Here is a 24,677-nt window from a genome sequence, read left to right on the forward strand (position 1 = left end):
AAATTCTTGTGGAAAAAAATGTTCTTAAAACCAGATTAGTGAACATACTCTAATAATGTGTATGTGTACAGGATGTGTTGCTGTTACAGACAAATTACACTTGTTAAGCTATAAGAATAACATTATTGTGTGCATCATTTAAAAATCTACAGGTAACCAGATTTTTCAGATAGCGATTTTACTTGAAGAAGCCATTACATACTTAGATCTAATTGATGAAATCAAGACACCCTAACATAACTGTGGTAAGTAAGAGCTGAATTAGCTCTTAAGTATCTCATTTTTCATACATGCTATTAGAAGCTTTTAAAGTTACCTTTAACAATAGTTTAAATATTTGCTTAAAGAACTGAGCAACAGTTTTACCTCAAGGTTATTACATGGATTGTGGTCAATATGACACAAAGTTCCAGTAAGGAAAACTAAGTATTTTCTAATTTATTTATTTTATTTTATTTTATTTTTCCTGGTTAATATACTTCTGAAGTACTTGAAGTTCTGAGAAGCTAACAATTTTAAGTATATGTAACTAGACTTACCTTAGCTATAGTTAGCATTAACTTAACCGTTTCAGCAGTATTATGAACTGGTATTATACGTAAATTGCTGCCCAGGAATCTGCACATCAAAATAAATTTAGGTTATTTTCTGAATGCACTTGAATTATTATGCCATAAAACTCAGAAATCACTCCCACACAATCTAAACAACTTCTATGTCTGCACCACAAATAGTTTTTATTTTTAGATGAAGGAGATTGCTTTTATCTTTAACAGTAACAGGAAAATTCATGCTGTTTGTATAAGTATCTGTCCCATTTCTAAACCATTTGTTCAGCTGCTAAAAAAAAATTCAGAACTTGAACTATATCTTTGTAGTGTGCTGTCTAAATATAGCAATCCGTATGTTAATTAGATGTGATTAAGATTTTGAGATAATTCTAAGAATTTCACGTAAAGACTTGGACCAATAATTTAACTTTATTCCAATAATTTAACCTGAAATTCATTCCCTCTATATAAATAAAGTTATTCATATGCATTCATGCTTGAGAATGGAATCTGAAGATTAAAATAACTAGTGCCAGTTGTCATTCAAGGCAGTCATAGAAGAGAGGTATCAAAGCTTAGGCAAGCACAGAGCTTCTCTCTTTAGACTTTTAGCCTAAGTATGTTGTAACAGTGACAATAAAGTTAGCATTGCTGTCATTTTCTGTTGTAGAAAATATAATTTAATCTAAAAATATAAATATCTAAAATACAATTGTCTTGTCACTATCAATTTGGCGTGGCCTGAAATGAGAAAACTATTTTTTTATTTTAATAAAATTACTGACTTGCCAAAGGGAATATATTTTCAAAATGTCACATTTGTTAGTGATCAACTCACTTCCGAATAGGCACAAAAGTAGATTGAGAATTAGCATTGCCATCAGCTGAATAATACGTTCTTGCTGAATGGTGGCAGAGCTTCTAAGAGCTCTCATGAAAATTTATGGAATTTTCATACAAGGATAATGGATTCCTACATTTCATCCCATACACTCTGCTACTCATCAGCATTTTGGCAACGTGCCCTGGATTTAATGAACGTGGCGCTAGTTTCAAGGAGGTAAAGATCAAAGACTCCATTGGAATAGTTACTTCTTTGATGTCAAGAGTGAAAATCAACTGCAGTTAAGACTACTGTACCTACCTGAAAATAGTTTTGATTAAATGTATGGAACAGAATCTTATAACTGTTCTCAGCAGGTGCATACTGAAATATGTAAGTTTTCAGGCTTCATTAGAAATCACAGATAATATTTTAAATACACCAGTTTTAATGTCTAGTTTTATACTCCTAGCGTAGAATAGCATTATTTCCATTGTTTAGCTGTGCATAGTAGACACCGTTCAAAGTGAACAGATTTTAACACCTGGTAAAGAATCTGTACTTTACAATAAAGCCTTTTCACATGAAGAAAACTTACCTGTTCTGTTTTGAAAATGACCAAGAAAAGATGCTGACAGAACTAAAAAAAAAAAAAGTTTATGAAAATTGCCTAATTTTCCAGTGCAAGAGAAAAAGTTGAAAAAGGATTACAAAGCCATAAAGTGATTGAAAGGAAGATTATTTGCTGTTTTGAGGAAGATCCCTTTTTGTTAACTATGACATGTTGGATTGATTCACTCAGCATTTTTTTCATTTTCCATTAATAAACTTTTTTTTTTTTTTTGCTGGGGGAAAATAAAATTCATCTGAGTTTAGGACTGCTGAGTAAACAGTTATTTCATTTCTTCCTAGTAATAAAAAGATTGGTTTGATGTCAAAATCATACCTTCTCTGAATCCTAAACATTATATTCCATTCTTGTGGTCCATGAAGAGCAGCTGACAAAACCAAAAAACTATTCCGATGTATGTTTATGAACTTCTGAATTCTTTCTAAAAACTGTTCTTCCCCTCTCATAACTATGTCTTGAGTGTCTGCCAGTATAAATGCAACACCTATTGAAGAAATTAATATATGTCATGGAAATAACGTGATTAAGCCTTCTCACTACAAAAACCTAGATCAATAAGTAGAATTGTTATTCCAGTATTAGTTTAAAAGTCAATGGAACAAAATGTGTGAATGAATTCACAAATCTTGATGGTGAAATGCAATCATGAGATTTAGCTAGTAATTTTAAGATAAAACTACAGAAAACTCAGAGGTTATTTTCTACCATAACATCAAAAAAGCATTCAGTACACTCAAGGTATAGACATCTGAATGCCTTTGCATGCAAATGCTTCAGGAACAAGAAATTGCTAAGATGGAATGTATTTAGGACTAGTACAAAGACAGATTGAAGAGTTTATCTTATTTAGAAATAAGATTTGCTAAACAAATACCCTTTACTTTAAGATTAAGCTAAAATGTCTACCATGAAAAATGAAATTATAACCCCATCAACTAAGTTACTCTGAAAGGGAAAGTTATGTTGTAAATTTAGTAGGTTTAACAAGGAGATACAAAAGACTGGACCAATCTATGCCTTTAATCCTTATAGTTCAGGGAAGCTTTAGACTAAAGATCTTGTCTACCTGTCTAAAGCATCCACTGCTCTAAGAAGGATGGACAGGTGTTTCATGTTTGCGGTTTCAGTGATTTCCTAATCAAACCTGTTCAAACAACAAATACGCTCATTAACCCCCTTGTTACCACCAGGACTGCAAATGCAACTGGAATAATTAAAGCCAAAGATCTCAGTTCACTCTTACATTTACAGCCATGTATACTAAAAATCTCAATGGCTATCTTAGGTTTAAATGGCACTCGACAAGGTTACTCAGTTTTAACAAAACTATACTAAACAGTCCAGCCGATGATGGAAACATTCCATCCTCTGACTTAAAAGTGCTACGAAATCACAGCTCCTTGCACGACTGCATGACACCCCAACACAGAAGCTTTTATTCAGTTCACTGCAGCCTACAACAGAGCCTGACTTGGTGCATCATTAGAGATTAGGAATTTAAAAACAAACTTCAAAGTACCGTACCAGAAAGAGAAAAAATCACAGATCCAATTTCCACTGATTCTGAATATCGAACTCGGTGTTGCTGCCTCTGTAGAACTGTAGAGATTTCATGATTCTAAATAAATTGTAACATGTTATTTTTACGTTTTCAGCCAACAAATTAAATACAAAGATTTTTAAAACATTGAAGGTTTTAGATGGAACTTTAGCATTGTTGCTTTAAAAATATTTATTCTACTTGCAATAAAAGTAGTAAAGCATTAATTAAACTTTTTCAGTTAATTAAGTTTTGGAATATTTATATTGAAAGATATGAAATCATTGAACAGCAATTTTGTATGCATACATTCAGTTTGCCACAGGAAACTTGCATAAAGCATAAAGAAGCTCAAACATTTTATATCCTATTTTTGTAAGATATACTAAAAGAAGATTTGCAGAAGTGAGGAACATATAGTTGTGTGTTTCTAAGACTCCAGTTAATTAGACTGTTATTATTTTCATGGATATCAGCATTTCATTTGGAAGATAAATCAGAAAATCTGTATGGGAAATGATTTTCATTAAAGCTTTTTGACAGTATGCAATCCAATCAGGCAAACTAACACACTGCAGTATCCAACATAATCATCTGCAGAATGGAGTGGGTTTGGATATAGTTTTCAGCCTACAAAAAGCATTTCTGCAGTACATAAAAGCTGCTCAAGCCCACACATTTTAAAGATTAGACCACTGAATCCTTTTTAACTAACATGTTTTTTAGGTTACCCTTTTAAAATGTAGCCAACGTGCCATGCAAGGAGGTGTCATGACCTAATAAAAGAGTACAAAATACAGTCAAGATGGCAAGTGTACCCTGAAGGAGACAGCAACCAGCTGGACTCTTTCCAGCAGATCTCTGTCTTTTTTGTACTGGGGAGCCCAGAACTGGACACAGTACTCCAGGTGAGGCCTGACCATGGCAGAGTAGAGGGGGAGGATCACCTCCCTTGACCTGCTGGCCATGCTCCTTTTCATGCATGCCAGGATCCCATTGGCCCTCCTAGCTACCAGGGCACACTGATGGCTCATGGTCAACCTGTCGTCCACCAGGACCCCCAGGTCCTTCTCCTCAGAGCTCCGCTCCAGCAGGTCGTCCCCCAGCCTGTACTGATACATGTGGTTGTTCCTTCCCAGGTGCAGGACTCTACACTTGCTCTTGTTAAACCTCACCTGGTTTCTTCCTGCCCATCTCTCCAGCCGGTCCAGGTCTCACTGAATGGCAGCACAGCCTTCTGGCATGTCAGCCACTCCTCCCAGCTTTGTGTCATCAGCATACTTGCTGAGGGCAGACACTATTCCCTCGTTAAGGTTGTCGATGAAGATGTTGAACAAGACCGGACCCAGCACCGACCCCTGGGAAACACCGCTAGTCACAGGTCTCCAGCTGGACTCTGCGCTGCCAATCACCACCCTCTGAGCTCGGCCAGTCAGCCAGTTCTCAACCCACCTTACTGTCTACTCCTCTATCCCACACTTTCTCAGCATTGCTATCAGGATGTCATGGGAGACAGTATCGAAAGCCTTGCTAAAGTCAAGGTAGATGACATCTACCACTGCTGTCCCCTCATCTACCCAGCTGGTGATGCCATCATAGAAGGCAATGAGGTTGGTCGAGCACATCTTCCCCTTGGTGAATCCATGCTGACTACTCATAACCTTCTTCTCTTCTAATTGCTTGGAGATGACATCCAGAACAAGCTGTTCCAACACCTTTCCAGGGACAGAGGTGAGACTGACTGGCCTGTAGTTTCCCGGATCCTCCTTCTTGCCCTTCTTGAAGACCGGAGTGACATTGGCTATCCTCTAATCCTCAGGCACCTCTCCTGTTCTCCAGGACCTTTCAAAGATGATAGAGAGCGGTTTGGCAATCACCTCTGCCAACTCCCTCAGCACACGTGGATGCATCCCATTGGGACCCATGGATTTGTATGCATTGAGCCCACTCAGATGCTCCCGAACCACTCTCTTGTCAACCATGGGGGAGCCCTCCATTTCCCAGACCCTTTCTCCTCCCACCATGGGCAAGGAGTCCCCAGGGGGAGTCCTTGAAGCAAAGACTGAAGCGAAGAAAGCATTCAGTATCTTAGCCTTCTCGGCATCTCCCGTTACCAGGACACCCCTCTCATTCAGCAAGGGACCCATGTTATGCCTAGTCTTCCTTTTCCTGTTTACATACTTAAAAAGTATAGCCGATGCAATCATCACACTCTGATACCTCTCACCATATTACAGATTAAGTTGCTCTTGAAACTTTTACCAACCTGGAACAGTTTACCAGCTATCCTCCCAGCGCAAGCAGACAAATAAGAATAGGCTTTAAAGTGAAATGACTCAGAAATTAATTCAAAACCATTCACCTATTTGCACAGCAAAGATAGAGCAATAACCTCATTAGCAAAACTAATGTAAGCTATCCCTGATTGTAAGTTAAAGCCCTCAGCCTCTAAATTCTTTCAAGCTAGCATGAAATTGGCCTCAGCTGCAGGCACTAATTATCAGCTCCTTGACAGCCCCTTTCATTTTACTGGGGAATTGATATTAACAGTTATAAATATACATCACTATCTGTACGACTATTTTAAGCTTAATTGCACACTTACTAAGTAATAACCTACTCCATTGTTGTTACTGTACAGTAGAAAATAAAGTGTTTAGGGAGAAATTCAGACAATTAAAAACATTCCTGGAAGAATTATTTATACGACTAATTGAAAGCAGCATCAGCACAGTGCAGAAGTGATGAGTCAGGAGAACAGGCCTAAAGCAGTACAACTCAGAATAGCAGATGGCTAGAATACTAAATATGTACAGAAGTAGGTAGGGAAAAATAAAAATAAAAAAGACAACGACCAGTGCTATGGTGGAAGCAACTTCACAGAATCACAGAATCACAGAATTTCTAGGTTGGAAGAGACCTCAAGATCATCGAGTCCAACCTCCGAGCTAACACTAACAGTCCCCACTAAACCATATCCCTAAGCTCTACATCTAAACGTCTTTTAAAGACTTCCAGGGATGGTGACTCCACCACTTCCCTGGGCAGCCTGTTCCAATGCCTAACAACCCTTTCGGTAAGGAAGTTCTTCCTAACATCTAACCTAAAACTCCCCTGGCGCAACTTAAGCCCATTTCCCCTCGTCCTGTCACCAGGCACGTGGGAGAACAGGCCAACCCCCACCTCGCTACAGCCTCCTTTGAGGTACCTATAGAGAGCGATAAGGTTGCCCCTGAACCCCCTCTTCTCCAGGCTGAACAAGCCCAGCTCCCTCAGCCGCTCCTCGTAGGACTTGTTCTCCAGGCCCCTCACCAGCTTCGTCGCCCTTCTCTGCACCCGCTCAAGCACCTCGATGTCTTTCTTGTAGCGAGGGGCCCAAAACTGAACACAGTACTCGAGGTGCGGCCTCACCAGAGCTGAGTACAGGGGGACGATCACCTCCCTAGCCCTGCTGGTCACACTGTTTCTGATACAAGCCAGGATGCTGTTGGCCTTCTTGGCCACCTGAGCACACTGCTGGCTCATATTCAGCTGACTATCCATCATCACACCCAGGTCCTTCTCTGCCTGGCAGCTCTCCAACCACTCATCTCCCAGCCTGTAGCTCTGCTTGGGGTTATTGCGCCCCAGGTGCAGGACCCGGCACTTGGCCTTGTTAAACTTCATGCAGTTGACCTCAGCCCATCGGTGCAGCCTATCCAGATCCTCCTGCAGAGCTTTCCTACCCTCGAGCAGATTGACACACACACCTAACTTGGTGTCATCTGCGAACTTACTGAGGGTGCACTCGATGCCCTCGTCCAGATCATCGATGAAGATATTAAAGAGGACCGGCCCCAGCACCGAGCCCTGGGGGACACCACTAGTGACTGGCCTCCAACTGGACTTGACTCCATTCACCGCGACTCTTTGGGCCCAGCTATCCAGCCAGTTTTCTAACCCAACGAAGCGTGCGCCAGTCCAAACTTCAAATAACGTTGCTGTTTAATCATCTAAAAGGTATATTAATTGATATTGAAAAAATATATTTCCATGTATATAAAGTAGAAAATACTTCTTTCACTGCTTCTTAGTGAGTCACATGCTGCTCTTGACAAATAGTTTTGTACCTGAAGGCCTGTACTCATAATAACTGTTGTTATCCATCTTGACTGTTCCTGCCCACCACTCTCTGTCATTTTTTGTGTTTTTAATGGCTTTGCAATGAAATCTCAGCTGCCTCTCTGAAAAACAAAACAAAACAAAACAAGAAAATAGAGATAACAAATATCTTAATTAAAGAGATACAGTATTTAAGGCACAGCGATCCATTGAAGGTATGATTAACAACCAGGGCACTACCCAGTTCTCCAAGATGTTTACAGGTACCCATCACCACCAAACTGATCTATATAAAATGGCAGTTACCTATCTAAATGGCTTTTCACAAAATTTGCATCTAGAGGTGTTAACAGGGAGTGAGCACCATAAATGACTTCAAGAATACATTTCTAGAAATTTCTATAACTTATTTGATGTCTAAGGAACTTTTGCTCTGTTTTCAAAGGGCACAGCTGTTACTCTGCTCCTTTTACAGGAAAGTATTTTTAGGCAGTCTTCCCCACGCCTCCTGCCCAGCTCGGTTCAGCAGCTCTTTCCGTGGGTGGCTGCGTTTCACTCTTCTGCAAGCACTCCCCACGCCCAGGTTGGAGCCCATTTTCTACCTGGCTGAGGAGCGCTCGGGGCAGTGGGGACGCGCCTGAGGCAGCCCAAGCCCCATGCAGAGCCTGGCCCCCCTGATGTTCCCACCTGGGGCACGCCACCTTAGGCGCCAGGAAAGCTGGTTTGCACAACCCCTTCTGCCACTCGGTTCCCAATTTACATTCTAACGGAGCTGCTCCTCGCTTGAAAAAAATGGGTATTTGGCAGTGATGTAGGCCCCGGGCCCGGCGAGGCCGCAGGGAAGGTGGGGCAGGGGGAGCTGTGGCTCGTGCTTCCTGCCTTGAGGGCTCCCTGCTCTCCCACAGCAGTCCTGTGCACGGCGCTTCTCGGCCTTGCAGCTGGGCAAGGGGACCGGGGGCCTCTGACATGAAGGGGCACTGCAGAACATGGGGCCGGTGGTGGCCCGGCCTCTCCCAGGGCCCCAACTCCTTCCTGTGGCCCTCGGGAGGAGCCTTGGCAGCTCCATGCTGGCGACGTGCAGTCGCCCAACCAGCTTTCCCTCACAGCTTCTCAGGAATGAAGAGAAAGTAACCAACATCTCCCAGCAAACAGATGACGAGCACTTACCACTAGGAAAGAGGGAACTTCTTGGCAACTGAGGAAACACTGAAGCCGGTTGCTGCCCTCTGGCTCCTGCCACGGGCTCTGTGTTGCCCTGGAGTCCGCAGGGCCATTGGCCTCTGCTGAGGTACAGGTGGGAGCCCGGACACCTAGTCAGTGTCCCACTAAAAGTCATCTAGGTCAGTGAGAGAGACTGCTGCCATACAATTATGATTGTGTGACGTATTTACATGATAAAAAGGACAGAAAAGACAAAAACCATGGGAAGATCCCAGGCAGAACAAGTAGGTGCCATAAACAATAACGGCAGTAAGTTTACTTCAGCATAGGAAAAATCTTGAGGGAATGTTTTTAACGGACAGCTAATTATGCAGCTGTTTTCTTTGGTGTTCTAAATATAGAAGTTACTATACAAATGTAAACCCAGCACCACTCTGAGAGAAAGAGGAATTCCAGAGTACTGGTGCTTCTTTTTTCCATTATATATGAGGAAACAATGTTTCTTTTATACAGCAAAGAGCCATTAAAAGTAGTAAAAAATAGAACATTGATTTCCATCTCTGTTTGTTGCACTGTATCTGTATGTAGACTTGTGGTTATGTATTGAAAACTGTATTTTTACTGAAAATCTGAGATGATAGTGAAAACATTTCCTTTTAAAACTTTTTAGAGCATTTTTACATAGAAGAAAGTGACTTTAAGTATATATTTAAAAAACAAAATCAAATAGCAAGTTGTCTGGCTTGCTTAGGAAGAGAGAGTTAGACATCTTAGTGATTTAAAAATGACTTTCCACCTTCTTCTTTCAGGTGAGTAAGAAGCAGATTCACACCTGATGTTTACCTTTTGTTGGTCAAATCCACCAGAGAGTTAGAGTTACCCCTCACTGCAAGAGTATGGAAATGTCACACAACTATTGAAAGTAAGTCAAATACGTCTAATTCCTAATTCTTAAATTTCTGTGAAGTGTAAATGTAGGAGTCAGTATATTAAAGAAAAATAAATCCACGAGGTATCCAGGCTCCAATGTTTTTCTGGATGGCTGTGACAGGACCAATGGACTGTGAAGCCATTTCCTGTAACACAGTGGAGCCATTACCTTTTTTGACTGCTCTGACTGCATACAAAAATCAGAGTGTTGAGAACATAAGGAATTCTTTAAAAATACAATTATAAAATAATAAGGCAGTTTTATGATGAGGGTTGATGATCCAACTGACATCTGCTGATGTGATATTTGAATTCATGCACACTGTGAATGAGTTTGTGTTTCAGTACTTTCAGTACAGAGGAATTCTGGGCTACGGAGTAGGAACTGTTGCTGAAGTAGTTGTACTTGTTTTTATAACACTATAGTGCCTTTGAATTAGTATTTTGGAATATGTTTAATATGAATGAGCATTAAGTGAATTACATCAATTCTGATGGAATAGGTTGGAATAAAATGACAATTCACAATATAAATATACTTAACAGGTGAGTAGATTTTGTTTCATTCTGTGTAATATTGTTAGAAATGTACAGTACAAGAATAAATTACTACATTTTAAAAAATATGGAAAAATATAAATACTGGATTTAGGCTCCTGGGATACCAGCAGATGTCTTTTTCTGCTATAGCCATTTACTAAATATGAAGGAGTTGCCTCTTCACAGTTTACGAGTCTGTTCTCAATGTCTGTCTGTCTCAGCAGTGCCTTTCTTCAAGCTGGATTTCTAACCTTAATGCTGTATCTGGGCTGTATGAGGTTTGCACATACTGAAAATTAATCATTTCAAGAAATTTTAACATTTTACCACCAGGATATCCATCATTAGCTTAAGGTAACTTAGTACAGTAACTATACAAAAACGAGCAAGCAAAAATACATATTAGACAGTCCTACTCTCACTTTTGAGCAGTATGGTTTCTTGTTACTGACTCCATCTCTGAAATATATTTTTAAAATAGTATTTGTTACTGTTTGGAGGTCAAGTGGGCAAATGAAGCATGTTGAATCTGAAACTGAAAATAATTTTCAATCCACATCTGGAAAGTTTTCTGACGAGGTGGAGAATTGCTAGGAATATCAAGGCTGTCCTCAGCACTTGCAGTATATTCATTTGCTTCATGCAGTAGGGTAGTAGAAGCAGTGCATTTTATGACATCGACAAGAATCTTGCTTCCAGCCAGTCTGCTTGAATATAAAAACAGGCATGGTTTCAAGAAATGCAAAGATGTTCAAGTCGTCATTCAACATACTAAAAAGTGAAGGACTTTTAAAAATGATTTTATTAAACCTCCTAGTCTTCAGAAGTGTGTCAGTATATTTTATTAAGACTGTTTTTACATGAGAAACAGTAGTATTTATATACTGACTGACTAGGTTTTAGTTTTGAAATAAGGTATTTGCATAATGTCGAATTATAATTATAGTTGGTTCCTGCCATCTAAGTAGAAGGCCATTTAAATAGAGCTTGGACTAAAAAAAGATGTATACTTTTTCAGTAACGTATTCTTTAGAGTATTCTTCCCCCTAAGTGTTCTCCCTTTCAAAAAGTGACTTTGAGGGATCCTGTGCTGACTGATGTTAAGAGCTAAGTACTACTTCACTACCATATCTGCACTAATTCTGTGCTTGATGTGAGTGTCCGTCCTTCCGCTTCCCTACTGAACCACTTGGATCAATGCTGTAACCTTGAGACTACAATTGACCCTTGCAACATTGAGATTTAAGTTTTCAGCAAAGGTTCAAGTCTATGACTTCTTACAGCTGTTAACCCAGTTCTTTGTCCTTTTGGGGACATGCACACAGAGCCCCACACAAAATTCCTGGAACCTGTGTTATTTGCAGTGATTTTGACCTAAGAGGCAATTGAGGCCAACATAGGAGGCAACATTTTGCTACTTGGGACTACAGTAAAAACTCAGTTGTAAATGTATGGAGATTAAGTATCCAATTATTACTAAGTTTTGTAGACCTACTCAAGTGTTCTGCAAGAATGTAAAAAATGTGTAGGAAGAATTGTTTTGGGTTAGGTTGAAAGGAAGTATATAGATGTACAACTGATGTTACTGAATGACCTTCAGTTCTTCTACAAGTTTGGACTCTTTCAGTCTTGAGGATTTGACCAGTGCATCAAGAGACTGATTGTTAGAGTTCTAATAATGAATCAAGAAGAAAGCAAAAGAGCTTTAAATGAAAAGTTTTTTTTTTTTTTTTTTTTTTTTTTTTTTTTTTTTAACGATAAAAGACAGGGTGAAGCTGCAGCAGAGAGGAGAAATAGGGCTGTGTCTGGCAGCATACCAAGTAAGGCCTGGGCACAGAGTGAAGAACTCCTCTTAGGCAGGAATAGAAAGATCTTGGGATTAGAACTTTCATATGATGAAGATAATGGTTTAAACATTTGGATTAATAACTAATTTATGACAAGACATTCTCTCTCCCAAAATTATTTTTTCTCTGCTCTCCTGGATCATATCCTGAATGTTCTGAATCAGCACCTACTTTGATATCTGATTTTGCAGGGCAGTCCCACAGCTACTTATATTTTCTATGGATTCCTATGAGAAAACTAATTTTTCATCTTCACACACATCACGTGTCCTGTTCTCTGACGACATGATCCAATAAAAAGTACTTTTTTCCACATTAGAGGAGAGAAAGTTGGACTGAAGGTCCACTAAATGAATGGAAAAAGAAAGTCACTTTTTTTCAATTTACAGAACACAAATTAAAATTGATGGCAGCTGTCCACGCATTCAATGAAGTACAATGACACAGCTTTTAAGTTACACATAGAATTTATTATTTCCATCTGTCATACACAAATCAATAAAGAATCTTCAATATGTAGCATGGGGAAAAAAGCTTGTGGGACTATGCAACCATACAGTGATTCTGAAAGCAAAAGACTAGGTTCACAAGGAATCATTTGGAAATATGGTTACTTAGACCCCAGCTGTGATTCTAATTATTAATGTCTGGAAAACAAGTAGGTTGAAAACATGCAAGCATTCAGCTTGAGAGCTTAACATGCTCCTTACTCTCCCAAAGACTGAATGGTCAAAATATTATAGGATCCATTAAGGCATGGATTACAGCTAGTGACTCAGACTTTTCTCCAAATGCACTCCATTATGCATATTTAGGATTAATCTCAATTACTAGAGCACGACAATCCAGAAAATAGGGATTTAAGTTTCTTGCTCTACCACAAAGATACAGGCAGACCTCTTGTTACAGGTACAAAATTTCACTTAGAGGTGGGTCTTATGTTCACGAGCATTAAAATTACCTCATTCTATGAAGGTAACTAAAAGTTTTTATGCTACCAACACTGAATCTGGCATGTATGTATGTTTTGTCCTAAGCATATTGATATAATTCTACTGAAAGGCAGGATGCCATGCTGCATTCAAAGGAGGGTTATAAAAAAGAAGCAAGAAATTAAAATGATCTCACTAAACACAAGTTTAAGAAAATCACACATTTGTTTGATCACAGTAAACCCAAGGTACAAGGGTTGCAGAAATGAGGATGCTCTTCAATTTAAGTAATTTGTTACAGCCTTACTAAGCTCAGTCTTAATTTGGTTATACAAGCTAAAATTTTTATTCAGGTTACCAATCCTTCTGTTCAAATGTTTTAAAATATCCCTAGTTTTATAAATATGGATCTGATACCACTCAAAGTAACTTCAGAGGGAGCTGAGAAAAAGTCAGAGTCACTTTTACTCCAGTACATAATTATAAAATGTGGTGAATTGTCTGGGTAATAGGGTCAGTCCCCACATTTGTGCATGCAAGTGTTCAGATTCACCAGAGCATTCAGTTTTGTCCATTTCAGTTGTCTTCAGTTAACATTTTGAAAAAAATATTTTGGCCATTGATGTCCTTGTTAACTGTATCTAATTACTGAGGTATAGTCACCTCCCCCCAGATACTGAGGCTTCTGGTTTTGGAGATCTGATCAGCATTCATATTTTACAGTGCAATAGCAAAAGAATATTTGTTCCACGTAATGCAGAAAGTTACATTTCTCAGGATTTTGATTTCCCTAATGGAACAGTCTTCTGAGCTGGGAATTTCAGTAATAAGTCAAAGAGATTAGGGAAGCAACCTAATGGAATTCCATTATTAATTATCACATACTTTAGCTTCATCCAGATGGTTCATCAAGATTAGAATCTCATTAAGTTGAGAGTACCATCTAAAAACACGAGTATGCATAGTGCTTGCCCCCAGTGCCAGTTCCATTACCCTTTCTGAGAAGTGAATGTTAACCTGAAAGCCAGTCTGCAAATGTTTGAGCAGATTTACTCATGTTTGCAGAACTGTAGCCTAATTCACTGTACAGTGTAGATGATGTATAGCAAGTAAAAAAGAAAGGTTAAATGCAAGAAATAAATAGGTGTGCGTGTGCATGCACGCATTGTTTAGCTTATTCACCTATTAGTTATCAAAGGTAAAAAATATGTGTGTATATATATATATATATATACACACACTGAAATCACAATTTTTCCTCAACTGATATCTGCGTTTTATATAAATCATTTTCTTCCATGTTTAGTTTCCTTAAACACATGTAGTAGTTGCCAATAGAAAGCTTGGTGTTAAATGAGCAAAGAATGAATTTGAGCTGTAATTTTTCCAAAACAATATACATTAAAGCTTATTTTTGAAAAACAGCATATATAGCTTATAGCTATAGTGTTCAAGAGATACAGGTGAAAAGCACTATGGATTTTCTGCAAGAGATTAAAACTTCTAATTATATTGGATTTCAAATGTAAAAGCCTCTTTCCATGGAACCATCTATTGTAGCAAAGCTGCTGCTTCTGATTCTCTTTTGTCTTTAGTTCCTGTGTAGTCCTGGCAAGAATGTCATCTATCATAGTATGAATGTTAAATCACTCCAGGCATGAAATATTAACAGAATACATACAATTATGACTCCTAAATTGAAGTCTTTCTAGCTGCAATTTGTCACCGTTCCAATTGTACAGTATTATAGGTTAGAATAAAACTAGAATAGTAAGAAATACAGATATTGGAAAAATAGCATTTCTAGTACATGCATTTAATATAGCTAAGCCTTGAACCTATTTTAGCAGAGGTCAACAGGAGTTTTGCCTTTGATATTAGTGGAAGCAAAATTATGCCTACTTAAATGTCTTGGATTTGAGCAACAGATGATCAACATATGAGCAGTTCTTAATTCCTTCATGCAAAGGTTTAGCTTTTCTGCAACAAAGTAGTATGAACATGCTAGTAATTATTTTGCAGATGGCAGTAATATATATTCAGAGTTTTAAAATAGTCTTCTGTGATCTGTGATTAGAACAGGTATGTTATTTTTTGTGTGTATATTCCCTGAAAGAAAGTAAGATAGATGATGTTAGGGGAATTCTTATTATGGATAAACTTTTTGTGAGGAAAATGGGATGATTTCTTGCCCACTAGCTCCTCTGAAGCAATATTAAAATTTGTAGGTTTGACAATTCAGTGTAGTTTTGAAATAGATTTAAAACCTTAAAAAGTAAAATGTGGAATAAGATTATTCAATACATACAGTCAAATCATGTATTAGCCAGAAATTAAAAATATTGCAAGCAAGGCGTATTTCTTACACTTATTGACTAATCTTTTTCAAAATATTTTCAAATAGTTTTATTATAATGCGAACATTTGTATCTCAAGTAACTATTTCCAGTGTGCATTGTGTTCCTGTCTACTGACTTTATTCCAATTTGACACGCTACAGACCTTCATAAAGCCCAGCAACCTCAACTAACTTTGAAGTTACCCCTGCTTTTAGCCGGAGGTTAGCCTAGAGACCTTCAGAGGTCCATTCAGGCCTGAATTCTTCTGTAATTCTGTGATTTTTCTGTTTCTATTCATTCTATGATTCTATAGCAATTTTTTTCCAAGAGAAAAATGATATATTTATGATGCATCTTTTCCACTACCCATACCACAAAAGCACACATTCATCTCTTGCACTCTCATCTGATCACTTACAGTAACAGCCCCGACTGTATGCTGATCTAATTTCACGCATACTTACTCATCTCTCCTGATCTTCATTTTAGGTCTTAGTCTCCTGATTTCTTGTGCTATGCTGTATAAATATGGCATCTTATGCATTTAAAATCAAAATTAAACACATTAACTGATGTGTTTTGTTAACTGATGCCTCTCTCTTACTTGCTAGCTTCAGTTTCCTTCCTACCTTTCTCTCATATTCTTCCAAGCTCCTCCATTCGAAGGAAGCTAGAATCTCATTTTGATTGCACCTAAGAACATTTTCTTAACCAGCCTCAAAATTGCTGTTTTATTCACATCATCTATCTCTGGGTCCATTTTCAATTTTTTTTTTTCTTTTCTTATATTCTGCCTTCCTCATTTGACTCCTGTCTCCACCTTTGTTTATTTTCTTAGCTTCCCTGATTATTTTCCAACCAAATCCTCTGAAAGAACCTCAATTTCCTGTAGGGGTCCAAGTGTTCAGGCCTCAAGTTCTTTCTCTTTTCTTGTCTGCAATATGTGATTTATTCCACAAATACAATTTTAGCTAGCACGTGAAAAACTGTCAAGGCCGCTTCTCCAGTGCAATTCAGACTCTTCCTTTCCAGACAAAAACAGTTAATTATGTTGATATGACATCACCATCTGGAGGTCTAGCCTATTTTGAACGTAATACATCTATACCTGTTAAACATCCTTCCTGTTTTTTACTTCCATAAAACGTCATTCAGGATAAACAAAACAGGGTCATCGTCTTAAAGTCTGATTTCCAAGTCCTCCCTTCTAAATTTCTGATTCTTTGTTCCCTGTAGGATACAGGCAACTTTATCCATTCACATAAGCAGATCTCATGGAAGCTGTCAGTATTACCTTTTGACTGCGAGTTTCTCTTCTAGACTGACAAAAACAATTTTACTGCTGTTACTCATTCAAAATACTACTGCCAAGATAAATTCTTAACCATTACTTTGACTATGCCGTCTTGTTTCAGTGGGTGTACATACCTTGTCTTTACATCAGAGGTCATTCAGGACCTCTTACGCCCTATTCATTCGGGGCCCATGATACTAGCTTTGGCTACCTGCATATTAAGTTTTCAAACAAACCTTTGTCCGTTCTCTCATGCTTTGGAGAGAGGCCAGTACATTGGCAGAATGATTGTCAGGAGATGCGAGCAGGTTCCAGAGAACTCAAGTGACTGATGCTATTAAACAGATAGCCACCTATACCTGCCTAAAGCTTGCACAGCCTCCTAAATGAGGAGGGACTATTAAACAACATTGAGCACAAGCAGACAAGCAGGATTGGTCAGGAATATAGATCCTTACAGCTTCCTCCAATTTTCCCTTCCCATAATGCATACAGAGAAAAAAAAAAAAAAAACACAACCATTTAAACTGATGGTGCACTGAAACTATTGCTGATCGGCTGAACTAATATTGACTCTCATTTTACTTTTGCATCCTTTTTTTAAAAAAAATAAATAAATAAATCTTTTGCCTTAACTTGGATTATAGCCACACTGGGAAGCCTTCGTTTTTGTTCTGTGTTTGTACAGTGTCTAGCCAGTGGGATGCTGGTCTGATTAAGACTCACAGGCAGTCTGGTAATGTGAATTAAAAACAATACCGCTTTTTGTTCTTGCTACTTCTACAGAGAGTCTGTGGCTGTGGGAAGCTGAATTCTATTGTTACATATGCATCAATTGAACAATACACCAAATCCTAATCATTGGTCTGCTGCAAAACTATTACAGGAATTATAACATCAGTGGGTATTTGAAGAGAGAATCTGATTTAATTGTTATACAACAGCTGGAAAAGTAAATAAAAATACAGCTCAGTAACATGATTATATCTCAATATGCAAAGTGTGAAACTTTGTGTGCTGGTTTTCAGTTATTTTTTTAATTCCGTAAGTTAAAAATATGGGTAAAGCAAAAAATAGACAAGGGGAACCTTTCTTTCACTTTGTCACTTTTCCTAATCCTTTATCTTCTTTCCATCATTTCATTTAACATTTGAATGTCCACCAGGGGCATCAACCAGGATTTTAAAGTTGATTAAATGGTATTTTAATCATCTTTTATGACCACATTTTGCACAGAAGTTGAGAAAAAAAAACACACTTCTAGGTTTTTTTTTTTTTTTTTGATTCAGAAGTTAATGCCCTTGCTTGTGACCTTGAAAGTAAAAGCTGTTTTCTTGATGACTTGCACATCTAAAGGTTCTCCTAACTCCTTCAATAATAAAGGCTTGGCTATATACAACATATTATATTTAAAATACTATGAATTTTAATATCACAGAATATTAATGCTGATAAAAGCTAAGAAGACTACAGGAAAAGTTACTATAAGATTGAATACCTTTCTTGCATGGGTTCTGAGTCCTTCATTGACAGGAAGAGAGAGGAGGGTTTTATTTTTTTTTCCCCCCTTTCTTGATATTAAAGAAAGTAATACAATTCCTCCTCAATTTACTTTGGGGAAAATAAAATGTCACTTTTACTTCTGTAACAGAAGTTCAAAAAAGTGGCTTTCTTGAGTAAATGTTTTGCCTTAGAGCCCTTTATTTTGTCAAGTCCAAACACAAGTTATGACCTTATGACAACTTTAGTAATGTGTTAGGGCAACTTCATATTTCAACACAATGAGAGTTTCTGACTATTGATAAAAAATAAATGAAGTTCCTACAGAAAATTAAGGTGCCCTGCCAGAGTTCTGCAAAAGTCTGCAAAACTGACTGTATTATCATTGTTAAAGTCAGCTAAAGTTCTGCTTTATATTTAAAAAAAAAAAAAAAAAAAAAAAAAAAGAAAAAGTTATAAGTGCTGTATGGCAGTAAAAGGCTGTTAATGACTAAGAGGAGGTAGAATACTTCTTTAGATTTTGAACTGCGTGAATGACAAGCCCTATCATTTCCTTACTGCAGGAATTTTAGAGGGGGTAACCCCTGCAGGGAAAAAAACCCTCTGTGCTTCAGGAAGAATTCTGTCTTTGTAAGAACAATGAATAATTTCTCACTCCCCTCTTCCCCTATCAATTCAGAAGAGACAATAAACCATCCCCTCTATGCCCAAATTCACATCTAGAAGCAACAGAATGAGCAGTACTGAGAAGGATGTCCTATCTCATTCTGCTCACAGAAGAATGGTTATGTTGGCATTTAGTCTCTGGATAGAAGCTACAGTAGAGAGATACAATAATTTTGTTACCCCCCCCCCCCCAAATGTAGTATTTATGAGAATAAACAAAACTGAATCTCTGAGAATCTAGCTATGCCTCAGGTAGTGTCAGAAGTTACAGGGTGCAACTGTAAGGAAGTGAAACACAAAGCTAGTTCTAGACAAAGTCAGACTTCTGATATGAGTGACTAGATTATTTCTACCAGGACTTCAGACTGAGATACACTTTTAGAAATATCAGACATACTCTTTTAAAACAGGAACAGTATTCTCCTAACTCTTCTGAATTAACGTACTATGCCATTAAAAATATTTACTTAAATACGTGCATTTTCAAGAAACAATGCCCTTCCTAGAGCACAGAGCCTCTTAAGACTTATATTTAAAAAATTTATTGAAAACTTGTAAACAAAAAAAATACAAAAAAAAAATCAAATGTGGATGAAACAGATGAAACAAGCTGCTCATATTAATAAAGCCCAAAGGGGATTCAGATTGGAACCTTTCCTGTGAACACAAATTTCGGGCAGACATGACCTTTCGACACAACCATTCTGAATCTTTATTGTTGTAAAATTGAGTCACCATATAGAGAAAGAGAGAAAAAAAGGAGGGAATAACTCTACTAATTGTGCAGTCATCTTTAAAGTCTTGCTCAACGGGACTATTAAATGGCAAAAGGAAGATAAAAGGAGAGAGGAAACTGAGATCTTCCTTTCAGGTCATCTAATTTTTCTAACAGTTCCAGAAAATACATGCTCAAAATTCATTTTAGAAAAGACATACATTTAAGTCTTGAAAAATAATTGTACTTGCAATTAAATCTAGATTATAAATTAACATATTTACCTCATTATATCAGAAAGATTGCCTCAGTACCAAGAATTGCTTGTTCTTGACTGATGCAGTATTTCATTATTGTATGGAAACAACGCATCAAAAATAGATTTGGGAATGGATTGGAGTGAGTTGCAAACATTTGATCACCTTAATGATGAGTTTCCAGTTCAAGAATTGTCCATTCCCCTTGAGGGGAAGAACAGTCTTCAGATGAAAAGCTTGCCACTGTAATGCTTGCTGAAGAGTCATCAAGTGGAGACATAAGTTCAGTCCACCTACTGAATGTGTCGACTTGTGATGTACCCTGAGGATTCGAACCATCTCGTGCCAGAAACAGTGTCTGATTGATGAGACATTGTGCTAAGTTAAGGTCTTCAGGAACAGAGTTTTTGAAACCTATATTTGAGTCCTGCTCAGATAACAGTTGCCTGAGAAGAGTCCAATCCTGTTCTGCAAACTGCTGATCTTCAAGATCCACATCTAGAACTGCTGTTTCTGAATCCATCCTCTGCTCAATTGCTTCTCCAACATCCATCTCATATATTGGAGAAAGGGTTTTTGAAGGCCGGTGCTCAAACACGCAGGTTTGTGCCATTGTGTCATAATCATCTATGTCTCCTGAAATAATTCACAATACTGTACAATGTAAAAATTGCAGGTGATCCTCCCCTCAGGGCTGTGTAGAACAAATTTAAATCATTCAGGAAGGATAATCCAACCAGGTTAAAAAGGGGATGATGGAGGGTTATACAAAATTGACAAAATTTTAGGCATTTATTTCCTATATAAAAAACGAAGTATGGTTTATAAATCAAGTTAAAGCAGCAATCACCACTGGTAATTAACAATAACCTCCATAATTAAGTTTCTGATACAGAAAATGACAATGTAAATACACATTTAATGCACATGAAATTTCTCATTTACTACATAAATTAAATTTAGAGCAGGAGGTGCATGGAGGGAATTAATAGAGAATGATTTCTGTATGGTGACTTAAGCCATGACAGCTTAGAAAAGAATTAAAGACAAAATACTTCATCCACAGGCTTATTTCTACACTGCACATGCAATGGCAGCTGCAGGCAAGGGCAAACAAAACTTAAAAAATAAAATAGTACAACTTTTGTTGTCTTTGTGTTATATGGTTTGGTTGAACATAGATCGTCATCAGCATTTCATTGCTCTTGAATACACAATAGTTGATAACACTATTGTATATTTTTGATGGGAAAAACAGACTGAATTATTGGTATAAAGACAAAACACAAAACAACTAGACAAGTATTCATCTAGCCACATCAAAGAAGTTAGAACTCTTCTGTGAATAAGCATTAGTTCTAAGTATAATCTCTCTTTTAGGAAATAAGTTTTTACTGGTAAAATTTAGAATTTTATACATCTCACAACCTCTAAATCAGAGTTCAAACCTGCTCCCACTGACGTATATGGCAAATATTCAGTTATATTCAATAGGAGAAGGCCCCAAGTTTGTGTATAATATATAAATAAATAAATAAATAAATAACAACGGTAATACATATAGCTGTTCAGGTAAACGGTTCAGTGTGCTTTAGTTAAGGTGATTACTGTAGTTATTGCACATCCCATTCAGACACACTATATGTTGTCAAGCAGACAAAACAAATACTAAGTTTCCATCAAAAGTTGATGCTGTCAGTGTTAGATTGGATCAAAAATAACTTAGGTACAAAAAACTGCATCCAATCTTTATTCTAGCATTACATTTAAATCTTTTCCTGTAGTAGTTAAATTTCTCATTGAACAGCATGGTATTTATGGATATATCAGACAATCATTCTTTACCATAGTGAAATACTTAAAAATACTTAAATTTAATATAATTTCCGCCAAAATTACTTCAGTTTAGTATTCAATCCCAGGCAAATTGCCAAAGCTTTCCCTAGTAATTTGCTCTTGAATGACTGAACGTTTCTATTTCTGTACATTACCTGGAAGTAAATCAGTATTAGCGAATTCAGTAGGTGCTGGTTGACTGTCTCTCACTTGACCTTCCTGAGTCAGTACCTGATTCTTACTGGCTTCTACAGGTTTTGCAGAGTTGCTCTTTTGCATATCAGCATTTGTTTCTCTTTGATGAAGATCCAAATGACATGGTCTTTCTTGAGATTTTGCATCATTGTCTAGGTATTTATTGCACTGCTGAAACTCAATAGCCACCTCATTCTTTATATTTATTTTTTTATTTTCCCCTGGACATGGACTAGCCTCTGAATATACTTTCTCTGGGCAATTTTGTTCAGTCATTGATGTACCTTGATTCTCCTTTCCTGGCACTTCAGTGCCATGAAGAGGTAGGAGACAACTTTCACTTTTTTCCAGTCTGTTGTCTCTATCCTTAGGCTGTTTGCAATCCAGGAATCCATCTTCAATTTCCAATGAGTATCTTGAATAAAAAGTCTTTTCATGGTGCTCTTGAGAAACACTGTCAAATACATCTGAAGGAGTAAGAAAATCTATTGAATGCTGATGTGAAGGATGAGTTTCTGCTCTATCATCAGATCCCAGTTCTTCACATTCATCTACTGAAAGTAAAACAGATCGCTTGAAATTTTTAGTTTTAGAAAACTCTTGTCTTGCATTATCATTTTCTGTTGCATCTTCAAAAGCTAAATTATCAATTCCTTGGAACTGTTGAGTGGGAACATTTGATGGAGGAATGTTTTCTGCAGCATTTTCTGCTTCAGATCTGTCATCTTCTGTTTCATCAGCAGAAGAAGAAACTTGGTCTGCTTCCTGAGTAAACTGTGCATTGCCAAAAGCAGAATTTTCAGTTTCTTTAGTATTGGTCCTTGTGCTTCCCTGATGGGACCAAATTTCATTTTTTTTCCTTGGTATTTCATCATCACTTGTTGAATTAACACGGAAGAGATCAGAACCTTCTTTTTTCATTTTTACTTCTATTCTTAGGCTGCTGTCATAAATTTTTAATTCTTCAGGTGTGCTAGTGTCACTGCTGCTTCTTCCAAGAAAATCGTGGCATAACATAGTGCTGCATTTAGAAATCCCTCTTTCATTGGATCCTTCATCATCCTGAGAGCCTCCAGCATCATAATCTTCTGATCTTGGTTTTATATCATCAGAGGATGTGGTGGCACTGCCAGTATCTGATTCGGGACTCTCTTTTGGATCTAGCACGCCAGTACTCCAGTGGTCCACAAAGGGAATTTCTGCATTTTCTTGGTTTTCCGGCATTTCCATTGGATCAATACCTTCTGTGTAATGATGTGCACATTTGTCCCTTACTCCTTCTGTGGAACATTTGGAAACATCATCTAAAGCTACTGTAACTGACTTGTATTCAGTCAGGGCTGGTGTATCACACAACTCATCAGCTGAAAGAAATCCCTCCATATGAACCTGAGGAGATGGTGTTACATCTTTATTGGTTATCCTTTCGGAAAAGCTCAGTAAAGTATTTTCACCACAGTTGAGACCCATATCGCTGCTTAATTTATCACTTTGTTTGATACAGACTGTTGTTTCTTTTGAATGTTCTACCAGTTTTCCTGAAGCAGTAGCCTTTTGATTGGTTTCCTTGGAAAAGTCTGAGTATCCATCACTGGTAGACTGCGCTTGACAGTGAAATTCAGCAGTATTATCATCTGTCTTTCTGTCTTTATTCTGTTGAATTGCAGCCTGATCTCCACAGATTTGTCTTACTTCCATTTCATTTTGCACTGAAACATGCAATTTAGAAAGAGTTTCTTCTATAATCAGAGGCAAAGATTTAGATTGTGATTTGTATTCCTCATTTTCAGGAGGATCCAATAGTTTTTGTTTATCAGGTTGGCAGGATTGATCTTCTCTGCTACCTTCCATCATAGCTTTTAGAAATTCACTTTGCTTTGCAGAACTGCATTCATTATTTTCATGAAGCTGAACTGCCACAGCATCGGCCATATTTTTTTCAAGTTTCTGTCCAGGACTTCTGTGCTCTGAGGCGTGCATATTCTTCTGGACAACAGGAGATTCACTCCTTGAATGTTTTGGGGTAGAGGACTGAGATTTTAATACAGATTGCCCAGCTGTTTTCAGTTTTGGGTCTTTATTATTCATAATCTCACCATGCTTTGATGGAGTCTGAGTTTTGGGTGTTAGTGTTTTTGCAGCAGCTTTTGTTACAGGTGTTTGAGACTGCTTAACACTCTTCTTCTTGGCCGAAGGAAGTTTTTCTGGGAGTGCTGTCTGAACCAGGTGCTGTACCACATTTTTTTCTTCATTATGTTTTGGAGACATTCCTGATTTCAATGACTTTGGTGATTCCACCATAGGTCCTAACAAACAGTGAACAAACAGACATAAAGACTATAGATTTTAGTCTATGTATATGCACTGAATTTAGGTTAGTGTGCATTTGTATTGAGAAACAGATTACTCAACTTTTCATTCAACTACGGGATTTAAAGCTTGTTAAAGAATCAAAAGTTGAGATCTTAAATACAAACAAGATGAAAATGCCATCCTGCATTTACATACCATCTTTGGAACGAAAGCACCTTGTAGACTATACCTGAAGGAATTTGACCTGTCACCAAAGTAGTCATCAGTGGAGTAGAAAGCAGCAGCTATGTAGTAGTGCATAAAAACACCGCACAGCAGTTAGCACAGGAAGCGATGGGTACTGTATTCAATTTATATTGTAGAGGAAATGACAGGAGGTACAAACTAATTGCATTACTAGTAATGTGATTAGAATACCAGAATGAACATCACTGCTCTGTCTGATCATACTGCAAGATCTCTAATGACCATAAATTGACAGGACCAGTGGTTTCTGTATCATAATG

General features: G+C 37.7%; 3 protein-coding genes across 9 annotated transcripts in view; 1 reads left to right on the top strand and 2 right to left on the bottom strand.

Moving 5' to 3' along the window:
* The window catches only part of GLMN (glomulin, FKBP associated protein), a 24,200-nt gene extending 23,819 nt beyond the window's left edge, over positions 1 to 381 (top strand). For 3 of the 4 annotated variants that reach the window (XM_032192588.1, XM_032192590.1, XM_032192589.1), the window contains one exon: positions 153 to 380. The gene's annotated coding sequence lies outside the window, so the exon portion shown is untranslated. Of the gene's footprint in view, positions 1 to 152 lie in introns of all 4 variants that reach the window. The other variant, XM_032192591.1, reaches the window with a different exon arrangement.
* Positions 1 to 7,723, bottom strand: part of C8H1orf146 (chromosome 8 C1orf146 homolog) — an 8,704-nt gene extending 981 nt beyond the window's left edge. Inside the window, exons 1-4 of the mRNA XM_032192593.1 lie at positions 7,655 to 7,723; positions 3,530 to 3,623; positions 2,321 to 2,489; positions 540 to 618 (exon numbers count right to left, since the gene is read on the bottom strand). Of these exons, the coding sequence (XP_032048484.1) occupies positions 540 to 618; positions 2,321 to 2,489; positions 3,530 to 3,623; positions 7,655 to 7,723 (411 nt within the window). The remainder of the gene's footprint in view (positions 1 to 539; positions 619 to 2,320; positions 2,490 to 3,529; positions 3,624 to 7,654) is intronic.
* A 4,861-nt stretch (positions 7,724 to 12,584) lies between these two features.
* Positions 12,585 to 24,677, bottom strand: part of BTBD8 (BTB domain containing 8) — a 41,263-nt gene continuing 29,170 nt past the window's right edge. For 3 of the 4 annotated variants that reach the window (XM_032192160.1, XM_032192162.1, XM_032192161.1), the window contains 2 exons: positions 21,819 to 24,164; positions 19,544 to 20,463 (listed from right to left, as the gene is read on the bottom strand). In XM_032192160.1, coding sequence (XP_032048051.1) covers positions 19,994 to 20,463; positions 21,819 to 24,164 — 2,816 coding nt within the window. In that variant the 3' untranslated portion in view covers positions 19,544 to 19,993. Of the gene's footprint in view, positions 15,166 to 19,543; positions 20,464 to 21,818; positions 24,165 to 24,677 lie in introns of those variants that run through there. The other variant, XR_004253532.1, reaches the window with a different exon arrangement.

The sequence above is a fragment of the Aythya fuligula genome, chromosome 8, assembly GCF_009819795.1.
Source record: "Aythya fuligula isolate bAytFul2 chromosome 8, bAytFul2.pri, whole genome shotgun sequence".
Classification (NCBI taxonomy): Eukaryota; Metazoa; Chordata; class Aves; order Anseriformes; family Anatidae; genus Aythya; species Aythya fuligula.